General features: G+C 39.3%; 2 protein-coding genes across 2 annotated transcripts in view; one reads left to right on the top strand and one right to left on the bottom strand.

The window, feature by feature from the left end:
- Positions 1-15,420, bottom strand: part of SPATA17 (spermatogenesis associated 17) — a gene marked incomplete at its 5' end in the record, with an annotated part of 86,102 nt that extends 70,682 nt beyond the window's left edge. Inside the window, 5 exon segments of the mRNA XM_083858256.1 lie at positions 3,522-3,572; positions 9,406-9,487; positions 11,539-11,628; positions 15,314-15,402; positions 15,406-15,420. Of these exon segments, the coding sequence (XP_083714382.1) occupies positions 3,522-3,572; positions 9,406-9,487; positions 11,539-11,628; positions 15,314-15,402; positions 15,406-15,420 (327 nt within the window).
- A 350-nt stretch (positions 15,421-15,770) lies between these two features.
- GPATCH2 (G-patch domain containing 2) overlaps positions 15,771-22,366 on the top strand; it is a 119,228-nt gene continuing 112,632 nt past the window's right edge. Inside the window, exon 1 of the mRNA XM_083857928.1 lies at positions 15,771-15,873. Within this exon, the coding sequence (XP_083714054.1) occupies positions 15,818-15,873 (56 nt within the window). The 5' untranslated portion in view covers positions 15,771-15,817. The remainder of the gene's footprint in view (positions 15,874-22,366) is intronic.

Genomic DNA, 22,366 nt, shown 5'->3' with positions numbered 1-22,366 from the left:
TATGTGAAATTTAACAAGAGAATAAGAATCACAGAAAGGCTTTCAGTAACTCTTTGAGGTATGTGTTAGCTATTAAGAATAAAAGGAAATTAACTTCCAGTGCTAGATATTCTTCTATTTCCCCTTTGTGCATCAGCATGGATTTTCCTCCCTTCCCAAAAAAAACTTGAAAACAAATTTCAAAAGTTGTATATTTTTTTTAATCTACATGTTGTTATTTGTTTGTGATTTTTTGGGGTTTTTTTTGTGGGATGGGAGGGGGGGTTGGTTCAGTTTTGTTGTTATTGGGGTTTTTTTTATTCTGTTTTGGGAGTTTTTTTGTTTGTTTGGGGTTTTTGTTGCTGTTGTTGTTGTTGTTGTTTTAATGAAAGGCATTTGGACCTCTAGATATTGCTTTAACCTGAACAAATAAGAATTCTGGGAACAAGACAGGTTCTAGACATGCTGCTTTCCACTAGGTGATAGTAAATTTCCTATTCTTTGCAACACTACTTTCTCATACACAAGCTTATTGGGTTAAAAAGGAATAGAGAAAGAGCAGAGAATGAGTATGCCTTCAGAGATCTGGGATTAAGCAAAATCCTTTGCATGTGAATAAGGATCTTAGCTTTGTTTTTCTGTTTGGCTTCAAAATTTCTCAACAAGAGCAACTTGGCTCCCATATAGCCATGTGCTCATTAATGCAGGATTATGGTCCCTTTGAAACTCTTTCTGACAGTCTTCACCTCACAGTTATAAATGCGGAACTGGATATTTCTGGGTTAAAGGATCAAAACTCAAACTGAAAGACAAAGGGCTCAAATTGTATAAAGCTATAATTACCTCCAATGGGCTCAGTGTACCAATTAAATGCTGCACTCTACCTTTATTTACACCACTTTCTGTTCAGAATGAACTCACTGATTTCAACTGAATGAAGCATAAGTAAGAAAAACTGCATTGTGCCTCAAATTATTTTATGCCTGAATTCTGTTTCCCTAATGCTGTATGTCAGAGATTCCAAAACTGAAGATTAAGCTTTTTAGGAAAGACCATTTTATAAAAGCTTCTGATGATGCTCATATTTTCAATGTGAAAGTTTGAAATGCTGCTTTTATAAAGAAGTATAATGTTACAACTGCATTTCTTTTTATTTCCAAGGTGAATGTTTAAAAAATTCTTGAAAAAGAGGAGACAAGTGTGTGCATGCCCTTCAAAGTAATTAGCAAGTTTCAACAGTGATTGGTACAAAACAATTATTGTCATTGATCAGCACTGAACAGATAATTTTAAACAAAGTCATTGTGTGCTCAGCAGATTACAGCTTGTTAACGGGCAAGTTCTAAATGACCTCTTAAGCTAGTCAAATCAATGATGCATATTCCTCATTAAGTAACATCAAAATGTAAGTGGTCTTATAAATAATGTTTATTTTAAGCACTAAAACAAATGGTAAAACCTTGATATATCAAAAGCCATCTGCTCGTGGATTTTTTTTTGCCATAGGATTACTTTTGTTGCTGAAAATTTACAGCAACCTTAAATCTTTTAAGAGAGAGAATCATATTTTGCCTCGAAATGGAAACTGATTTAAATAAGATCTCTGATTTCATTTTAAAAGGTAAAACTGATAGCTCTGATTACAACCAAGTGCAATCCAGAAGGACAAAATACGTCGACTGGCTTCAAATCTATGAGCATGTGTATGCCCTCAATGATACTTCAAATGCCAAAACTGAAACTGCCTTTCTAAAGAGTGACTATAAACTGAAATAAATAGTTAATAAAAGCATGAGACAAAACTAAGTGGTTAAATAGAAAAACATACACAGTTATTGTTATATTTTTAGAACACTGAGTTATATTAATCATGAATCAAGCTCATGATGTGTGAATATAAGGAACTGTTGGCTTAGGAAGCCTAAAGTTTGAACGCACATCATCTATGCAGAAACTCAACAGGCCTGGTTTGCTATTGGACCTTGGTTAGTTCTTCAAGGAACACATGACAGAAAAAATCCCAAAGCGTTCAGTGTTTAAGATTGGTAGCATTTTAAGTCTGCTCTGCAGATATGGCTGCAGAGAATCGGATTCTGACATTTGCAACTAAATAAAGATCTGTTCTATTGTTTTCTACTGATTTAAATTTCCATTAAAGAAAAGGACATGACTGAAAAAATGCTACTTTGAAGATTTATATCACCTAATGATTCAACATTATATTTCCATTACAAATGAATGGGAACACATTCAATTTCTTTTAAAAATGAAAGACCAAATGCAAAACTCCATTTGACTAGAATACATAATTACCTCTGAAATTTGGTCTTCAAATGCCTTCTGGAAGTACAGAGGCAACTTTTAAGAGCTGGCTTACATCTTATGCTTTCTCACTGATCTCAGCTGCATGAGTAAACAGCATTTATCCATTGCAAAATACTTTCAAAATAGCTAAGTAAGGAATGAACTAAAACAACAACAAAATGGTGCATTTGTGAGCCATTAAACTGCTGTTAAACACCTTCAGTTTTTTAACATGCTCCAAATATAAGGCTACTTTGTGCCTTTGAGAGAACCAGCACTAAGCAAAACACCTGATGAGCACAGATCTCTTGACTGAGTTATTCTGGACTCAGAGAGGCCACAAAATTAAAATCCACTCTGAGAATCCTCTTACTCTACATGAGTTTCCCTGGGTTAATCCCTGGCTTAATCTCCATTCCATATTCTTACATTTAGTGGAATTCAAAAGGTAAGGTGCCTGGCCTAAAAAGATACAGGCCTGTAAAGTAAAGCAGTTTTCTATCACAACATGAAAGAAATAAGCAACATAAAAAGACTTAATCCCAAAAATTATTTTTATGTTTTTCCCATATTTGTTTTACATATTTGTTTAAGTGCAGTTTCAAAGTTCATTAAAAAAAAAGCGAGTTTCTGGTTAAATATGATTTGCAGTTTCACCCACAACAAACTTCATTTGCTGTAGATTCATTGAAGTTCAAGGTCTGTTTATACTCTTCTTCATCTAGCAAAATTCACTCCTAATATCATCAATGACATAATTTCATTTCCACTTCTTTGTTTAAGCAATGGAATTGTCCTGTGCTCCTTAACTCTTGAGATCCAAAACATCAAATATCATGTACTAACAAGAGAAAAAGCACAGCCACATCAACAAGCTTAAAAGCCCTGTAGTTTGTCAAAATTGAAAATACATGTCTACATTTGTAGAACAAATGTTCTTACATTTGTAAGAAGACTGCAGATAGAATGTTTGGGTGTTTTATCAGTATCATACATGATAAGGTCCAATGGACATTTAAATGGGGCAAGACACATTCGGGTATCGCAAATTCAGCTACAGTTTTCAAATACAACCCTGACTACTCAGTGTAACTTTAATTTTTAACTATGTAGTATTTCCTGCTGTTGCCATCAGCATATCAATCAAATCTATATTATTCTGCTTTGCTCATTTTATTAAAAGCAAATTCGGAGCACAATTGACTTTTCATTTGTTTAACAAGTGAAGAAATATTTACCCTGACAGCCATTTCATTGTAGAATTTCAGCTTCTTAATAAAATATGCTCTCTGTGAATCAAGAAAAAAAAAAAAAAGGATGGCATATATTTCAGTTACACAAAGACAGTCTTGCTATTTTTACATATAAAAGATAAGAATCTTTATACATAATACATAATAAGAGTTCTAGGCTTAGAGAGAATAAAATCAAACTTTGTATTGAAGAGATAGGCTTCCTAATACATAATGCAGGCTTAACCAGAAAAATCTATGGTAGTCAAACTAGGAGCTAATGGAGATATATGATCATAAAATGCTCTCCGCTGAGTTTGATAATCAATGGTGCTCTACTGAGAGTAGAATAACAAAGCAGAAATATTCACAAGTGCTGGTGACATGTAGTATTGCATGATTTATTCACTGGGGTTCTTTTAGCCAAAACTCACAGAAACATAAAAGGAATTCATATTTCAAGATGTCTGGTTTAATGAAAAATTCAGAGAAATGCTGTCTTCAGTCGAAATCGTTCAAGGATACGGATGCAGTGATGGAGCAAAATTGTGCCTTCCAACCATCTGTACTAAATGTTATGTACTTAGCTGCCTCCTGAGTAATCGTTGGGAATTTTGTTTCATTTAATATTCATTTTAACATCATAAAATCATAAATACAATGATACCATGTTACAGTGAATCCCCTGATATAGAAAACATTTCCTGAAGTCCTGGTTTCCTTCCAATAAAGTAGAATTCCTCTCATAGCGAACGAATCCCCTATTATACTAAGCAATCACTTGGCAGCATAGGTTATTTTAATGGATACATCACTTTAAACTAAGCTTTCACATCTGTTCCGCCCTCTAATTACAAATGCAAAATGAACATAATTCACAATTGTATCATAAAAAGTAAAATATAAGTACTTTGAATGCAAGAGTATGTCCTTTATTTAGCACAACATGCAGCTTTTATGTGTTTCTCATGTTTTAGACACAAATCAAAGGCAAAAGTGCTTTCCCCTGATATAGTGATTTTCTCCCCCATGGCAAACAGGAATTCACTATAAAAGGGTTTCACTGTAATTAGTGTTATTTGAATTGCCTAGTCTGATCCAAAGCAAATTGTCTGTGGAGAGCAGCAGGACTGGATTATTTATCAACAGTCTGGGCAATTAAGAAACAGTTGGCTGCAATATGTTATTTACAAATGAACACAATGATGCTACTTCATTTTAAATTCTCTTTCTTCATTACATTAAGCAAGGCATAATTCCTGCAGTTTAATTAAGGTGCATTTTAAATGCTCACTTTAATATCATACCAATCTACTAATAATGGAAACAGTACAAAAGATATTTCTTACATGAAAGAAAATTGCAGAATTGTTAAAGTTCAAAGAAGTTTCATGTGTACGTGCGGATGTGTATGTATACACACAGATATACACATATATATATTCAAGGGAAAATCTACCCCAAATTTACAAATTAGAATAAATAATAGACAGTCTCTCTCTCCTTTATTCTCCATAAGTATTTGCTGAGTGATACTAACTGTAGATAGCTAATAATGGATTAATGGTTGCCTGACTTAAGCATATCCACAAACTACTGAATCAAATTGATAAAATTTTGGGTTGCAGCTCATCTTTTCTTTCTTTGGAAGGGAGCATAAGAGTTGCCACACCACCGAACAGATAAAATACATTTTAATGGAAGCTGAAAATGTTCCTAAGCTTAAAAATATTAATCAGATTTCTGTCCATCAGTGATTAAACAAAACAATTTTACACCTTTTTGTTTATGAAGGCTGTGAGCACTTAAGTCTGAAAGCATCCCATTTCATTGAAGAAAAAAATTGCAGACCTAACATCATTAATAGTCTTTATACCATCCTGTCATACCAAGAGAAAACGTGGGACCATTTTGACTCTGAGCTTGGTCAAGTACTGAAGAACTCTGTCTACTATTTACAGAGACAGTCAATGGCAACTAAGGGCTGATCTTGCACACCCCACTAAGGTGTGAGGAATCCAGGCCTGAACCTACCACCACTTAAGAGGGTCATTCAAAACAAGAAGGAAGTTACATGTTCCTGCTTTTATTCAACTCTTGCTCTAAGTCACAAGTCTCCCAAATACAGAATTGCTCGTGCAACTGTCTTACAACTTCATTCTTGTACCAAAAGCCAAAGGCTGTGTCACCATCTACATTCTTTTGCAAATGTATTTGCTCTCTGTTTTCTGATACGAACTAGAAAGTTCTGCTATTACAAGTGATGGAGAAGGTGTTCATTGCTATTCACAAAAGCACAGTCAATTTAGTGCTTCAACCCAAGTATACATTTATGTGCTCACCTAATAAATAAAAGATTTTTTCCTGAACTGGGCCCTGCTTGTCCAGAAGACTCTTTTCTTATGCTTAAATGGAATTTCATGCAGTTCAGCCCATTGGATTGCCCTCATTTTTTCACTAAGTGCTGATTCAAAGGTGACACTGCCAGGTTGATTCTCTGGAAAGAATCACTTTCCCATCTCATCCATGTGCCACCTCTACTTTTGAGCCAAGATGTCTTTGTCATGAAGTCTAATGTTAATATACAGGCCTTCATACCAGCTTATCTTAAATTTAGGTTTTCAAAACATATTTGAAGCCTTATATATATAAAGCCACATGCATATATGTTTTGTATCTAAAACCATGCTTGGGGATCATCTACAAATATGCTCTGATTGGTGTCTTCTTTTGCTTTATAGAGTTAATGCAAAATGACAAATTCAAAGAGAACCAGGAATCTGATTGGGTTTGAGGGTGAGATCAAGTTTGAGAGAAGGAAGCAACACATGATCTAAATTGCTAGTGGGATCATGGTGTATTTGGAGGGCTTTTGTAAAGAAAATAGGCATTTGCCTAATTCCTGTGGGACTGGAACTATTTAAAACTGGTTGTTGACTTGAAGGTAAATCACTCAGGGTGGTGTCAAACTATATAACACAAAATATTCACTTTTCTCGACTGCATCCCCTTCCAAAGTAAACTGAAAATATGGCCATCATGCATACCAGCTTCATATAATAATAAAATGTTACAATTCCCCTTGTTTCAGCAAATGATTCCTTGGCTTTGAGAAAATAGTAATAAAAAAACAATTATGCAAAGTTTGTTTCATGTTCTGGTATTTGTCTGGTTCTAAAATTCATACCTTCCTTTCAGAATCCAACACAATGTAACCAAGTTATTAATAAAACTGTAGGAGACCATTTAGTAATTTTAGCTTGAGATTAATTAGGAAACAAAGCTTTATATCAAATCCCCTATATTTTGAATAGAAAGGCACATAACTTTAATCACATAAATGGCATCAATTGTTGTTAGGGCTTTTAGGGTTTTTTTACCAAATATATGTCTTAACAATCAAAGGAAGAGGCATTTGAGGAGAAGCAAATGAAATACTAGTGGTGAGGCACATATGGACAGCCAATCTGATGAGCCTCAGCCTTTGTTATTTTCCGCATCAGTATCATTCACATTTCACAATTTTGAATATAATCATTAAAATGATTTATTATCAAGCAATCATGGGTATTTTGTGCATATGCTTTGCCTTGTTTGCTGGCAGCAGATACCAATTCAATCATTATCAGCAGACAAATTTTAAAGTGACCAGTGTATTTAAGGAACTATAATGCCAAATGTATCATTGTGTTTCATAGCCAGGAGTCATTACAACAGTTACTAGCAACAGTTTATTGCAAACATTGCCTGATCCTTTAACTTAAAAGTTATGTTAAGGTGCTGAGATTTTGCTTTTTACATATTCCAAATTCAGCCATTAATTGAGTAAAGATAGTAAAACAACAACTATAAGTTATTAACTCACACTTTCTATTTAAGTCCACCCCCAAAACACACTGAATACCACAGTCCAAAGGGAGTAGAATGTGCCTTTTTATCTGATACTTGTGTGGTACTCAGGTTGGCTTCCAATCAAGCTGTTCTATTTAGTATTCTCCAATCAAAGAGATGGCAAGAACAAAATGTACTGTTTGAAGGAAAAAGATCATTTCCTGTGCTGACTGCTGTAAAATTTGTAAGCTTTCTAATGAGATTCTCTTCCTTTAGAGCCCTGGCTAGCACTGGATAAGTACTGCAATCCAGAAATTGGATGAATTCATGATCTGATTTAGAATGTATGTATTAACTTGCAAAATTTTTTGTCCTACATTGTTCCACAGACTTCAGATTTGGCAAGTTTTTTCAGTTATGTCTACTTGAAGAATTAAATATGCACAATGTTTTGTTGATTAAAGACTTTTTTACTTTACTTTTCAGAATCATATTCAAGAACAGAAATCCGAGGGGAGTTTATGATGTTAGCTCTCCCAGGTTTGTGATTACAGGAAATCTGTTTGATCACATCGATTTCTCCCTTCCCTTGTACCAGTGACTGCACAGATCCTTTCTTTTTATTAACAAATTTTAAGATAGATTATCATGTCTCTCTACTGAAGCTTTCCTAGAATAAACAAACCTTCCTTAAACTCAGGAACAAAATTCATCCAAAGACTCAGTTTATACAAAACAGAACCCAATGCAACCACACAGCTATCTGCTCTGTATTCAAGAATTACTATTACAAGATGAGTGAAAACCACAGACTGAAAGGATGGCTCATCGTTTATTAGTTAAGCCAGTTGGTAAGTTGGAAAAGAGAAAATCTTTACATAGATTACTGATAGACTGTGGGTGCTGACACCCTGGTCAGGGAGAAAATCCCAGGCATCAGGCAGCAGAGCCTGAGGGAACTTAGTGCTTTCCCACACTGGCCTGTGATTGTGAGGAGGAATCAAAAGCAATCCTTGGAAGGTGAAAGACCGTTAGCAGGTGCTGTTTTTTCTAACTTGTTTTTTACTTGTGAGAAATAGTCAAGAGGTGTTGTTCCAAATGACCAATAATATTCATTGTACCAAAACAGGTGTATAAAAGGATGTGCCTCTCAATAAACTTTCACTATAATGCCCTCTGAAGAAACCAGAGTTTTTATGTATCGTTATTTGAGCCATCCTGAATCATAACAGTAATAGTCTTGGGGAAAAATAAATGATTTTTCAGGTACACAAGTCGTGCTACTTGAAAATATAGTTTAGTAGGGAATATGAACTTTGGTCTGTAATATATGGTTTATTATAGCTGGTTTTTTACTTCTTGAATTGTCTGTTTTGACTTAAAAGCAGTAATTTAACAAAATTAATCAAGAATAAATGACAACAAGTTTAACACTATTGTAAAACAGTAACATAAATCAATAAATTCGTGAAGAAAACCACATATTTTTACGTAAAATTATTTTCTTCTTAGTCCCCTAAACCTGTTATCAGAGGTTTTAGCTTGTGTGCTATCACAGACTTTTGCTCTCTTCAGGTCCATCATAGGAATTAGTCTGACTGTGATCTGCTGTGTGCCTTAAGGCAAAACCTCAAATACTTCAAGGTTCATTAAGTAAGAAATTTAAACCACTAAAACATAAAATAGCAATGTGTAGACACATTGGCTTATTTTATTTTCAAAATTAAAAGTTCTGCCAGGAAAAAAAAAGAAAAAGCATCTTGTAAAGCTCCAATTCTGCAATTAGCATCATGTGGGCAGACTTCTGCATGAGCAGATCTCATTGCTGGTTTGGGGACCAATACTCCAGAGCTGCAAGCACTTAAACACTGACTTAACTTGACTGTTATGAGTAGGCTTGCTGAAATTAATGGTGCTTTTCATTACAGTAAAGTTAAGAGTGTGTCTGTGTGTATAAAGGATCGAGTTTCGGCATTTTAACTTCATGATGAGTGAATGAATTATTTATATGTATTCTACGTATAACAACCAAACAAAATTTTTGAAAGTCCTTTTCTACCTCCACTGTTTCTCTCAAATTTTTTCTTCTTAGATAACCTCTCCACCACTTCTGTATCAAAGTCGCCATCTGGCTCAGATGTCTAAAATGAAACATATTAACAAAATAATTAGTTTTACAGACTTCAGACCTAACTTTTCCTTTTATAATAATACAAATAACACACAGTGTATTATGCATCATACAAATGATGTAGTCATATAAAGTATGACTACAGGCAAACTTTATACATATAAAGATATATATGTATACACATATATACATATGCACACACACAGATCATTTATTTAGTTGTATTTAAATATATTTATTTATACACACATATATTTATACAGACATATATTTATTCATACACACATACTTTTGTTTTTGGAAAGCATGGGTTACTGAAAACTTACCGGTATACAATTAGAACACTTTAATGAAAAAGCCTTACAAATTTAATTTGCATAATAAACTTTCATGGTTTTAACCAACAAATTGGATCAGTTCAGAATTTTTTCTGCCACATACAACATTTCTCACTGCTGTACCATTTTTAACTATTTGACAAAACCTACTGATACTTCAATTTTATAAGTGTTGCATTCCACTCAATGAAGGCAGTCTTTGGGTAATTCAGAACACTGAGAATTGGCTACATTGGGCCTGTGGTCCTAAGCAAGCCAGAGACAATCACAGAATTATAGATTCAATCAAGGCTGAAAGAAACCTTCAAGGTGATCTAGTTCAACTGTACACACAGCAGCACCACAATCACCCCTAAATCCTATTCCCAAGTGCCACATCCAGACACAACTTGAACTCCAGGAGATGGTGACTCCACCATCTTCCCAGGCAACTCATTCCAATGCCTAATTACTCTTTCATTGAATTTTTTTTTCCTAATATCTCATCTGAACCTCCTGTGGTACAGCTTAAGTACATTTCTTCTAAGTGCACATAATGACTGCAGCCTATCTTACTACGAGGGAAATATTGGCCATTAAGTAGTAAATGCTATTTAAGCTAATAACTCTTCAGGTTTCATACAGTAGATCTGGATGATGTACAATTACTTGCAACAGGCAAGAGGTCAAACTAGAAGATGTAACAATCCTTCTTCCTCAATTGCCCTCTTTTATGAAGATACAGAAGTTTGAGCAGATGAGTTTGGCCAATTTGGCTTATGACACAAAAAAATGAAAGAGGGCTTTCTGGGAGAATGGACCAACCACAGTTTCCAGGAAATTTGTAGCAATGTTTTAAATCATAGAATCACTAAGGTTGGAAACTGCCTTCAGGATCAAGTCCAGTGTTGATACAGCATTTTCCAGAGCTGGTGGAAGGTGTTGAGGGGAAGCCACAGGAGGAGTGGCTGAGGTCACTTGGTCTGCTCAGCCTGAAGGAGACCGAGGACAGACTTCAGGCCGGTCTACACCTTCCTCACAAGGGGAAGCAGAGAGGCAGAAACTGATCTCTTCTCTCTGGTGACCAGTGACAGAACCCAAGGGAGTGGCCTGAAGCTGTGTTGGGAAGACTTACGCTGGGTATCAGAAAAAGTTTTTCACTCAGAGGGTGGCTGGGCACTGGAACAGGCTCCCCAGGGAAGTGGTCACAGCCCAAGCCTGCCAGAGTTCAAGAAGCATTTGGACACTGCTCTCACACACATGGTGTGACTCATGGGATTGTCCTGTACAGGGCCAGGAGTTGGACTTTGAAGATACTTGTGGGCCCTTCCAACTCAGGCTATTCTATGATTCTATATGAAGAGTCTGAAACAGTATATCCAAGAGACAGCTAGTTTTTTCTTTTATTTCCAGTAATAACAAGATCTCTTAAACAATACTGTGTGTCTATTCTGAAGATAATGTTTTCTAGCATCATGCCTTTTAAATTGTATACAGTTCTGAAAGTCAAAAATTATTATTTCTTACAATGTCACAGCATATATTTAATCGTGTTGAAAAACTGGATAACAGTTACTGCCTTTTTTTATTTTTTTTCAAAATGGTCCAATTTTATTAAAAATCAAGTAATACCATGAGAAATTTTGAGGAAAAAATTAAAAATTCAACACTGAAACTAAGTGGCTTAAGTTTAAATGGACTTAGATAGACTCTTAAATGGACTAAGATAGGCTTAATATATTACCTCAGATAGGCTCTGACTCTGCATGCTCGAAACCAGCGCTGGATCTTGACAGCAGCTTTGTACTTTGTTTTTCTGTCTTCATCTATAGCGCTGAAAATATAAAAATAGTAATACTTCTTAGCATGGTAATGTGGAACCAAAGCAAAAATATTATTCTAAAATATGTTTTATTGTTGTAGCTTGGGATCCTTTTCACCAGGCTTTTCACTTTTAATTCTACATAATTCAGTGGTACTGCATAAAAATATAATTTACATTAGTTTCATAGTATGAAGGTAACAAAGAATATTGCAGCTAATAGAGGATGTAAGTTTTGAGAGTGGATGTTTCTTATTCCCATACAATACTTAGATACAAATCAGCATTTCACATGGACTTTTTCCTTTGCAGATGAAATATGTGGATAATGCTTAAATGATAATTAGGCCTGAGTTACAACAAAAATCACATAACCGTATAAAATCGTGAATCTACACTGTTTCTAACATAGCTAACAGTCATGTAAGGAAATACATGAATCTAAAAGAGATAAAAGAAATATATTGTTAGTCTGGAAGAGACTTTTCAGAGAGTTCAGGAAGAAATCACTACCATTATGACTTTCAGTGCTGAGGGGTAGAACTCAGCTATGAGATCACCTCTAGCTTTTATTCTTCTTCTGTTTGTCTCAAAACATCAGTAACTCTCAAGTCTTTGAACTTAAATTTAAATTTTAATTTCCATAGAATTTTATTCTTTCCCATTTTTATTAGAAACCTAGTCAGCAAATTCTTTAATTTGTTACATCTGACAAAAAAATAACAATTAGGTTACTATTAGTTCATTTTCTTAATTAGCTCTCCTAACAAAGTTTCATGTCAACATTAATTGCCTCAGTAAATACCAACAAGATTACTGTTTATCTGATAAATTAGGATTATCCTCGTTATATTTCTGAAAATGAAATGAATGGCAGATTTACTACCAGAGATCAAGAAACATTAGTTCCACTCATATCATCTGGTGCATCATGTGCTCTCAAATCACATTAAATAGGCACAAAATTTCACTGTCTGATGTGCAACAAACATTCTCAGTGCCTGAAAACTCTGGGAAACAGGCTTTTTTACCTAAAACCACAAAATAAATAATTTTCCAAGCTGGCTAGAGAGTTTTCTTTTTCCTTTCCTGTGCAGGTTCCTAGTCTTTGCAAGAAGCAGACACCTCCAGAATACTTTTACCTAGAAGAAAACGGTTTTGATCCAAAGGGTACGAGTGATCTGGCCCTGGACAGGCAGCCACAATTACAGCCTGGAAATGAAGGGGATGTGGGGCTGGCCATGTCAGAGGTGCCAGCTCCAAACCCAGTCCTACTCACTTGGCAATGACAAGTCTTCTGGAAGAGCAGAAGCCTTCTCCTCTCTTACTCCCTGACAGTTTTTTCCTAGTTGGCATTCAGTCTTGCCTGGCCAGGATGGGGTAGGAATCCTTGTAAAGGTTATTGAAGCGAACCAACACACTTGTTTTTCTCACAGGATAGTTCAACAAACACTTCTAGCTGCCCTTTGCCAGCAGAAGTGTTTTGAGGTGTAAATTTCTCAAGCAGGTATCTGCCCTTTTGATTAGATTACACAGTTGTCATAGTGCTTGAATTAAGCTCTTGAGAGTCACAGATAGTTCTCAAAGGCTGTACTGAAAGTTCAAAAGGCCTACTCAAGCACCTGACATACAGATACTACAGTAAATTAAAGTAGGTTCTTGAATGAGTAGAGTGATAAAATTGTGTAACACTTAAGAAAATGAATTAATGTATCTTGTATATTCTAATCCTCATGCTGAGGGTGCTTTTCAATGCTTGTGGTATTGCATTGTGGCATCACAGGGCAAATTCTTCCCTAGAAAGGTGTTTTCCCTAAAAAGCCAGTTTAGGACACCTCATACCTCTCACATAAATAGAGTTCTGCATAAAGTACAATAGGAATGCTATTAAGATCAGAAAAACATTATTAAAACTTTTTGCTGCACTGAACTCTTTGAATCCTCTCATTTGCATTCTCAGCTGCAAATCTGAATTTTCTGACAGACAGATCACAGTTCTTAAAAGGGAAACAATTCATTTTTGGAGAGCTCTGCCAAAAAACAAATCCCCAAACATCAAGCATGCTGCCCTCCAATGGATTTCCAAGTCGGGCTCAGACTGCTCTTTCTAACCTGAAATATGTGAAATACAAGCATAGCCTCCTGTAACTGATGTTTGTTTAGTGAACTGCTGTGTCTACAGCCACAAGAGTATGAGCAAAAGTTCAGGCAAAGAACAGAAAAACACAACACTTTACATGCAGGCAGGACTTGATCTCTGTAACTTTTAGTGATGTTCCAGAGCTTTGTTGTTCATGCAAATGATGCTGTAATTAGATTCAAAAATAAATGATTCATTAATTAGTGAAGAAAAAAAATCACAACTGTGCTAAACATGTTTGGTGGTTTTTTATGCTGGAGCTTTTGCATTACACAAACAGCAGCAGTGCAGCTGGATAAAAGCATTTATAGGACAAACCTCAGCAATATTTAAGTAAGCCTTGCAACTTTTAATTTCCTAAACTCTGGTCTGGGAAAAGAGTTCTGGGAGTCAGAAAACTCGGCACAAACCACCCCAGTTGGTGAGGACAAAGGTAACAGATCGGATCTGATATCTTTCAATTAACTTTTAAAAAATTATATATATATATATATATATATATATAAAAGAAAAAAAAAAAGAAAAAAAAAAAAAAAAAAAAGAAAAAAAAAAAAGAGTAGTGTCCTTATAAGAGGACAAACACCCAGGCAGTGTCACAGCTGTGAGCCACGCCAGCAGGGCCTGACGTGCCGCAGTTTGAGGGATGCTCAAGGAACAACTTAGCCTCCGGGGCGGGGCAGAGGCTCCAGAGGCGGGACCGGGGAAAGGAGGTCGGTCCCCAGGCGGGAGAGGGCGGACCTTGCGAGGCTCAAGAGCGTTTCAGGAGTTTCCAGAGGATCCTTTCCTCTCAAACTTAGCAGAGGGGGGCGAGGGAAGGGGACACTCAATGTTTTCAGTGTCTGAACGGGCCCCTTAAAGACGCTGCGCTGCGGCCGCCAGGTCTGGGATCGCTGTGGAACAAACAAGGGCTGGTGCTCTCGGGAGGGATTTTAGAGCCAAACAATTTCACAGAATCGTATAATCAGAGAGCCCGTCAGGTTGCGAGGGACCACAGTGGGTCAGTCTGGTCCAGCCCCCCTGCTCAAGCAGGCTCATCCCAGAGCACAGGGCACAGGATTGTGTCCAGATGGGTCTTTAACATTTTCCAGTGAGGAAGACTCCACATGCTCTCTGGACAATCTGTTCAGTGTTCGGTCACTGCACGGTAAAGCTCTTACTCATATGACTGAACTTGCAGTGCATCCAGTTTCTCTCTACCCACTGACATTTATCTTATCGCTCGGCATCACCGAGAGGAGCCTGGTCCGTGCTCGTCACTCCCTCCCTTCACATCCGCAGGGACACGGAGGAGTTTCACTCGTCTCTTTTCGAGGCTGAACAGGCCCAGCTCCCTTAGTCTTTCCTCGTAAGAGGGATGCTCCAGCTCCTTAATCACCTTCATATGGACCTTCTCCAGGAGCTCTGTGTCTCCCTTGTACCGAGGAGCCCAGGACAGGACCCTTTCCAGGGAATCTGCCTCCAGCTCGTTGCCGGCGGAGAGCGGGGCCCGCCCGCCCGTCCGCTCCGGCCCAGCACAAGGCGGTGCATCCCGCCCCACCGCCGGCACGGCCCCAGTACCTGTTCGCAAGGAAATACTCCTCCCGGAGCACCTCCAGCCTCTCCTGGAGCCGAGCAAGGGCGGCCATGCTCCCTCCCTCCTCCCGCCCTCAGGACGCCGCCGCCATGGCAACGGGGCCGTCCCATTGCGCTGGGCCGCGGGGGTGTCGCTGCTGCCGGCGGCCCCACGGCCCGGCACGGGCAGCGCCCTGGGCACGGCGGGAGGCCCAAGAAGCTCTCCCGAACCCGCGGAGGGGGTGCCGGCGGGGACACCACGTTCCTGGGCAGCGGCGGGGCCGGGGAAGGGAAGAGGCGAAGTGGTCGCGTCCGGCTTCCTCCGGCGCGGCGGCGCTTCCGGGTCTCATCATGGGGGACTGAGGAGCAGCGCCGGCCGCCCGCGCCCTCCCCGCCCGGCCCGGCCCGGCCCGAGCCCTCCCGCCCTGGCCCCCGCCCGCCTCCCCGAGCCCAGTCTCTGCAGAGCGGCGCCAGCCTCCTCGGGGAGCGGCCGGGGGAGGCGCCGGGTTCATGTTCCGGGTGGCTGGACCTACCCCGACCCGAGCTCCGGCGGCGAGGAAGAGCTGGTAAGCGCGGGGGGCACCGTGTCCCGCCCGGCCCTGCCCTGCCCGGCCCGGCCCCGGGGGGCTCCGGACACCGCTCCGCACCCCGGGCGGGACCTGGGGGCCAGTGGTGGCCCCGCTCCGGCCCGGCCTCCCCGCTGCTGCCCCTTTCCCTGGGGGAAGGTGATGGAGCCCGCCCCAGGCCCCGGGAACGAGGGGCTGGAGGTCCGGAAAGTGCCACCGTCGTGTCCCGGCGGCCGGACGCGTTTAGGAGCGAGCAGCGGGCTGGAGGAAGAAACTTCCACGCCTTGGTGAAAAAAGGACACCGGGCGAAGGAGAGATCAAAACTTTTGTCCCAAGCTTGGTTAGGTTTTCCTGTGTTTGTGTTTCTCCGATAGTGATGGGCTCTGTAAGGCCCAAAGCCCTTGCAGCGTGTGCTGCTGAGCCTCCAGTGCCGTGTGTGTTCCCTGCTCTAAAGCTGTCCTGCTGCAAACCGAGAATCAACAAGTGCTGCTGTAGCCACCGAGCAGGGAAAGCACGGGTAGCTCTCCTGCAAAAAAAAAGTTCACCGCTTTGCTATTTTATTTAATTCCTTATGCTAGCACAGTGACCTCAAAGGCCGTATTATTTGTATTATGGCACTGTAAGGAGGAGAGGCTGAGTAACAGAATAGAAAAGGCCAGTTCTGTTAGTAACTGTAAGTAGTTCTGTTAGTAGGCCGTGGAGATATTAAAACTGGTGGTGGAGAGAGTTGATGGAAGCAAGATGTTCCATGCAACCAGCTGGGAAGGCTTTCATTTTCTTCCTGAAATGTTGGGTATCTTGTGATATGTTTGGTATCAACTGGTGTGTGCAGCTTCTTATGTTTCACTCATCAATGGAAGCAAGGAAGATTGTGATGGGCTTTTGTTTTTGAGTATTTTTTCAGAGGTTGGTAAACATTCTCTAGAGAGTATGTTTCATATACACGTAACCTGCTGGTACATTTCCCAGCTGAAATAGGTTTGAAATAGATCTGAAATAGATTTCCTTTCATCTTTGTTTCTTTTCTGGAGATGGAGAGGAAGAGAAGTGGAAAGGTTTAGTGCTTTGTTTCTCCTCCACTTTTGCTGATACCACCATTTTTTTCCCTATGGGTATTTTTTCTCTACATTTTTCTAAAGGAGAAAACTTTCAAAGAGAGATTTTATTTGCCCAGCTGATAATTATTTGCTATATAACAAGTTTTCTGGTGTTGCTAGGCATCCAAATTTGCCTGGTGTAAATATAGCTTCTTTCTGTAGTTCAAAATGTTTCAGAGAATGAGGTATATTCCAGTGGCACAAGTATTTTTATTTGAGTATTAATGCTGCATACAGTAGAAACATTGCCCAAGAATTCCAAACGTGTATCTGTGTTCTGTCAAAGTCTTCACTATTTGACCTGTCATTTGTCATGAAATTTTACTATTTTGTGTCTACATAAAGTAATTTAGTTCTAGAAGCTTCTAGAGTAGCCCTCAGCAACATGAGTTGTAGGCAAATTTTTCTATAATTGTCATCAGACAGTAATGATTTTGCTTATGCTGGTACACTGCTCAGAGGAATTCAATACAGAGGAAAATATTGAAATGCTGTTCATTAAGAATCTGACCACTCCTTGGAGCTGCTCTCTTATTCTTCTACACAAGTTGTTTCAGAAGCTGTCTGTTAAAGGAGACCTGTTTGAGTGGGATGCAGGAAAATACTTTTTCAATGTCTAATACTTGATGTAGAAAACTAGGAACTTGTGCTTTTCTAAAAACATTAAGATCTTAAAGGGGTGAGTAGGTTCAGAACAGCTACAGAGTAAAATTTTTCGCTTTGGGTGGTAAAGCTTCTCCAAAGCAGAATGTTTTTCATTCAAAGTGTGAATTCATGTAGCAGTTTAAGAATAGTGTGGCGTTTGGATACTTGCTGGGCACTCTGATTCTTTTGATAAGGACTGTGGTTCTTTAGGGTATTACCATGATTTGACAGGTCGTGTGATTCTGCACCTTGACAATTAATTAATGAAGTCATACTTCTGAAAAGGGCAGGCATATCAGTAAATGGCAGCAATGGGATTGCAAGAATTGCTCCCTCTCATGATAAATTGTTCCAAATCTCATTTCTGGCTGACCAATTCATTTGTGTTAGAGCCTTGTTAAATGTAGTTCATGTCAGCATCTTTCTGACTGTATGCCATTGCTCTCTACTGAACACTTTTTCACTGTTAAATATGAGTAGAATGATAGTATTTGTTGTTGTGCCTTCTTAGATAAGCAGCAGTTTTAGAAAAGTCAGATGTTCATACTGCAAGTTAGGCTGGCCCTAATTTTTAGGGGGATTAGCAGTATAATAGGCGATAAAATTACATCATTCCTGAAATACTTTTTATTGTAAAGGATGGAATTAGAGAAATGGTCAGGTAGGAAGGGGTCACAGTGAGTCATCTGGTCCAACCTCCCTCCTCAGGCAGGCTCATCCCAGAGCACAGGATTATGTCCAGATGGTTCTTCAATATCTTCAATATTCCCAGTGAGGGAGACTCTGCACTTTCTCTGGTCAACCTGTTCCAGTGCTTGGACCAGGTTCCAACTTGGTCCTGTGCTTGCTGCACAGGAGGTTCTTCCTCATGTCAGGAAAATCCACGAATGCCAGAAGTTTATATCCAAAAAGGAGACAGAGGAGTCCTACAACTTTATTTGAATAAAGGGAGAGAGTTCACCAGGACACACACCTGTGGGGTTTTCTCTCTCGAGGTTTCAGAGGGTGCAGCCTCCTTTTATCCTCCACTCCCAGCCTCACCTTGCCCTCTTCCTTTCCCCACTGGCCGAGGTACTAGGAAGGTTCAGCCTTCCCTAAATGCCTACCATATATTCCCCCCTTGAACCTACTATTTTACCCCAAAGCTCAGAAACTCAGGCTTGTGCTGAGCCTCGTCTGTTATAGGAGCTGAGCTGTCTGGGCTCTGCAGCAAACCTGCTGCCCAGAGTTAGTAGAGACATTAAACCCCATTTCAAAGATGGCAACACCCACGCCTTCACCCATCAAATTGTTTGTAAAGACATCAGTTTTCCTCACAATCCCTCCTCTTCTTATTTTTCAATTTGTCTTTACAAACCCTAGTTATTATTAACTTAACCCTTTCTAACAACCATGGAACATTTGAAACACACCCTCTCAATTTTTCCATGTCTAGTCCTTGCACCAGGTGTGACAAGTAAATACAGAGAATAGAGCAGACAATGACGTTTCATATTAGTCCATTAATCATTAGAGGTCCTTGTCGATGGCTGCTGATATCCAAGGTCTCCCATCCTTTTCCACCAGCTGAGAAGTCCAAACCTCTAGGACATTAGAGACCTTGGCCTGAGTATGATGGGTCCACCCGTATTCAGCTGTCCTGGCTGCTGTCTCTGTCATCCTGGTTGGAGGTTATGAACAACAAAGTCCAAAGGCAGCATCTGTGCTAACTGGGGCTTCCTTTTCAAGGAGCCCCAAATGACCTCAAGTAACCCCTCCCAGGGACTCCAGTGACCTCAAGTAATTTCAAGTTACAGTTTCATCCATTTCTGCCCATTGCCTCTTGTCCTGTTGCTTGGAGCCATCGACAAGAGCCTGGCTCCGTCCTCTTAGCACCCTCCCTTCAGATACTGACAGACACTGACGAGGTCCCCTCTCAGTCCTCTCTTCTCAGGGCTGAACAGGCCCAGCTCCCCCAGCCTTTCCCAGAAGGGAGAAGCTCCAGTCCCTTGATCATTCTGAAAGCCCTCCACTGAGTCTGCTCCATGTCTTATGGTGAGGAGCCCAGAGCTGAACACAGCTTTCCAGGCCTCATCAGGGCTGAGCAGAGGGGCAGGATCACCTCCCTTGACCTGCTGGTGATGCTCTTCCTGATGCACCCCAGGATGCCTTTGGACTTCTTAGTCAAAAGGTTCAGGGACAGTTTGGTGTCCACTAGGACCCCCAGGTCCCTCTCTGCAGAGCTGTTTTTGAGCATGTCAGACAACCTGTGCTGGTGTACAAGGGTAAGGAAACTCCAGAAGGTTCTGAAGAAGTTTCTCAAATAGAGAGCTGGTACCAAGAATTAATGTCTAGTATGTGACTGTAGGAGTAAAATGTTGATAGTGAATCTATGCATTGAAATGTATGGGAGCTGCATATTTGATATAGAAGTTTGTAGACATTTCCAGCAAGTCTGGTAACTTACACTCTGCAGTGTTTGTTGATATGGGATGGAAGGGATGGCTTGCGGTGCACCTTTGCATACCTGGTGGTCCAGCAGATAGTGCCAAAGGACATAACTAGGTGTGGATGTGGAACTGGATGCTTTGTCCACCTCTTAGGGATGGCTTTTTAAAGACGGAATTTAAATAGTCTTGGCACAACTTCAGTTTCTGCTCATAGGATCATTAAGCTTGGAAAGACCTCTGAGGCAGAGTCTGTCTGTTACCCCAGCACTGCCATGTTCACCACTAAACCATGTCCCCAGGTGCCACATCCACATGTTTTTTTAAACTTTCACCAGTGCTTCCACCACTTCTCTGAGCAGTTCGGTTCAATACCTGACCATTCTTTCCTAATTTTTTTCTTCCTAATGAAGAAATTTTTCCTAATATAATTTTTTTAAACCTCCCCTGGTGCAGTTTGGGGCCATTTCCTCATCTTGTTACCTGGGAAGAAGGGAAACATATGCTTCTATGTAACAGAGATTTATCAGTGATTTCCTAATCTACCATAGTCTCTTGCCCACTTTTTAATAATTTTTTACTTAATTGTGTTGCTTTGTTTTGCTTCCCCCTTTGTGTGTCCCAAGAACCATAATAGTTCTTTTTGAATCTGTAAATTCTTCAAGTAAGGCAGTGAGATCTATCATGTGCTGCTCTCTGCAAATACTTGTGCCTCTTCAATCCAAGTTTCAGTCGCACTCATTAATAAAGCAGAGATCTCAAAACAAGTGCTTCTAAGGCTTTGTGAAAATAACTTCTGAGCTGCAGAAATGGGATTCAAATTAGTACCTATCTGAAGATAAAGGTACTGTGTGGGTACAGCAGCGTTATGAGACATCAGAGAATCCATATGGGAAAAGATTATAGGAAGTCAGGTTTTATAATCCCAACGTTGAAGGAACTATTTGATTTTTCTTGTGCTTTTAGCTTGTGATCAAGGTGGTTTGTGAAGGAAGCAAAACTCATGGTTCTTTTTGGAGTTGATGAAACACAGATGCAGTATAAATTTAGCTGCAAGAAGCCCCAGTCCTGTTTAACAGGAAAAGGTATAGAACTAGAAAATAAATGTAAACCAGCTGTTGGTTTGGCAAGAGATAATGCCTCTCCTTAAGAGTTGTTCAACTAAATAAGCATTTCCATCACTGTGTGTTTGTTAAATATTTTGTGAGCAGTCAGAGTTCTACATTGTTGTGTGCTTTAGGTGAGAGGTGAACACAGATGATGCTTAATTTTCACTGTAGAAGTGAGTGCCCATTATTTCTATTAGAATTTTCAGTTTGAATATTAATACTGAACAGAAGCTGTGTGATCTGTTTTGGAATAGGTGAAAGCAGGTGTGGTGTTTCCTGCAAAAAGGACTTACATGCTCTGTTCTGGTAAGGGTTAGAAAGGAAATGGGTCAGCCTTTGGTGAACTACATTAAAATTGCTTCAGATAAATGTAAAGGTCAGTGCAGGCAAACTAGATTTTTCTTGTAGTAAAGTAGGATCCTCTCCTAGTGAGGACATTACAGTTTATTGCTAGCTGTGGGCTGTTGCTGTAACAGCATTTTTATAGCCTTATGTGAGTCGTGCTAAACTGTGGCTCATCTTAATATTTTATGTACCTCAATATGTTGTTCTACATTCATTGTTACAACCTTTGAAATTTCTTTTCTTACTGAACACTGCTGATACTCACTGGTAATGTTCTTAATACTTCTTGTAGTTATTTTTCAACTTGTTTCAAATGCAAATATTTTTGTTACAGTTCCATCTGCAGCAATGATTAAAATTGCTTTGTAGGATTGGAATACAGGCTTGACAGCTGGTTGCAAACAATAAAGAAAGTTTCAAAACCAAGTTTATCTGATAAATAATGCCATAATAGAAATATGCTCCTCAATTTTGGGGATAGAACTGTTCATATGAAATCTGTCTGGCTGTTGCTACCTTTGAGGTTTTTTTTTTCTTCAGTTATAGCAGGAGAAATGAGAGCACCTATAAAATTAAGCAAAAGAGATTTTTGGGGTTTTCAGGAGAAGGAGTTTAGGTGTGGACCACTGGCATGTTGAAAGCAAAAAGTGAATAGAAAGCTGAAGTGGTTTGTGTTTGCATTCTCAATCTATTGCAAAAGAGCTTGCACTGTCCCAAACTGATTGAGTAATTCATGTAATCATCCTAAGGAAGCATGTTGAAATAATTAAAATAGTAATTTGTCTGATCTACAAAGGAGGTGATGCAGTTATGATACAGTTATATTATACATTGGACCATGGCTGCAATTTTTGGGGCATATAAGGTCACT

Source organism: Zosterops lateralis, assembly GCF_965231275.1.
Source record: "Zosterops lateralis genome assembly, chromosome: 3".
Lineage (NCBI taxonomy): Eukaryota > Metazoa > Chordata > Aves > Passeriformes > Zosteropidae > Zosterops > Zosterops lateralis.
The sequence above is the reverse complement of the archived record's forward strand: the minus strand, read 5'-3'. Positions and strand labels throughout refer to the sequence as shown.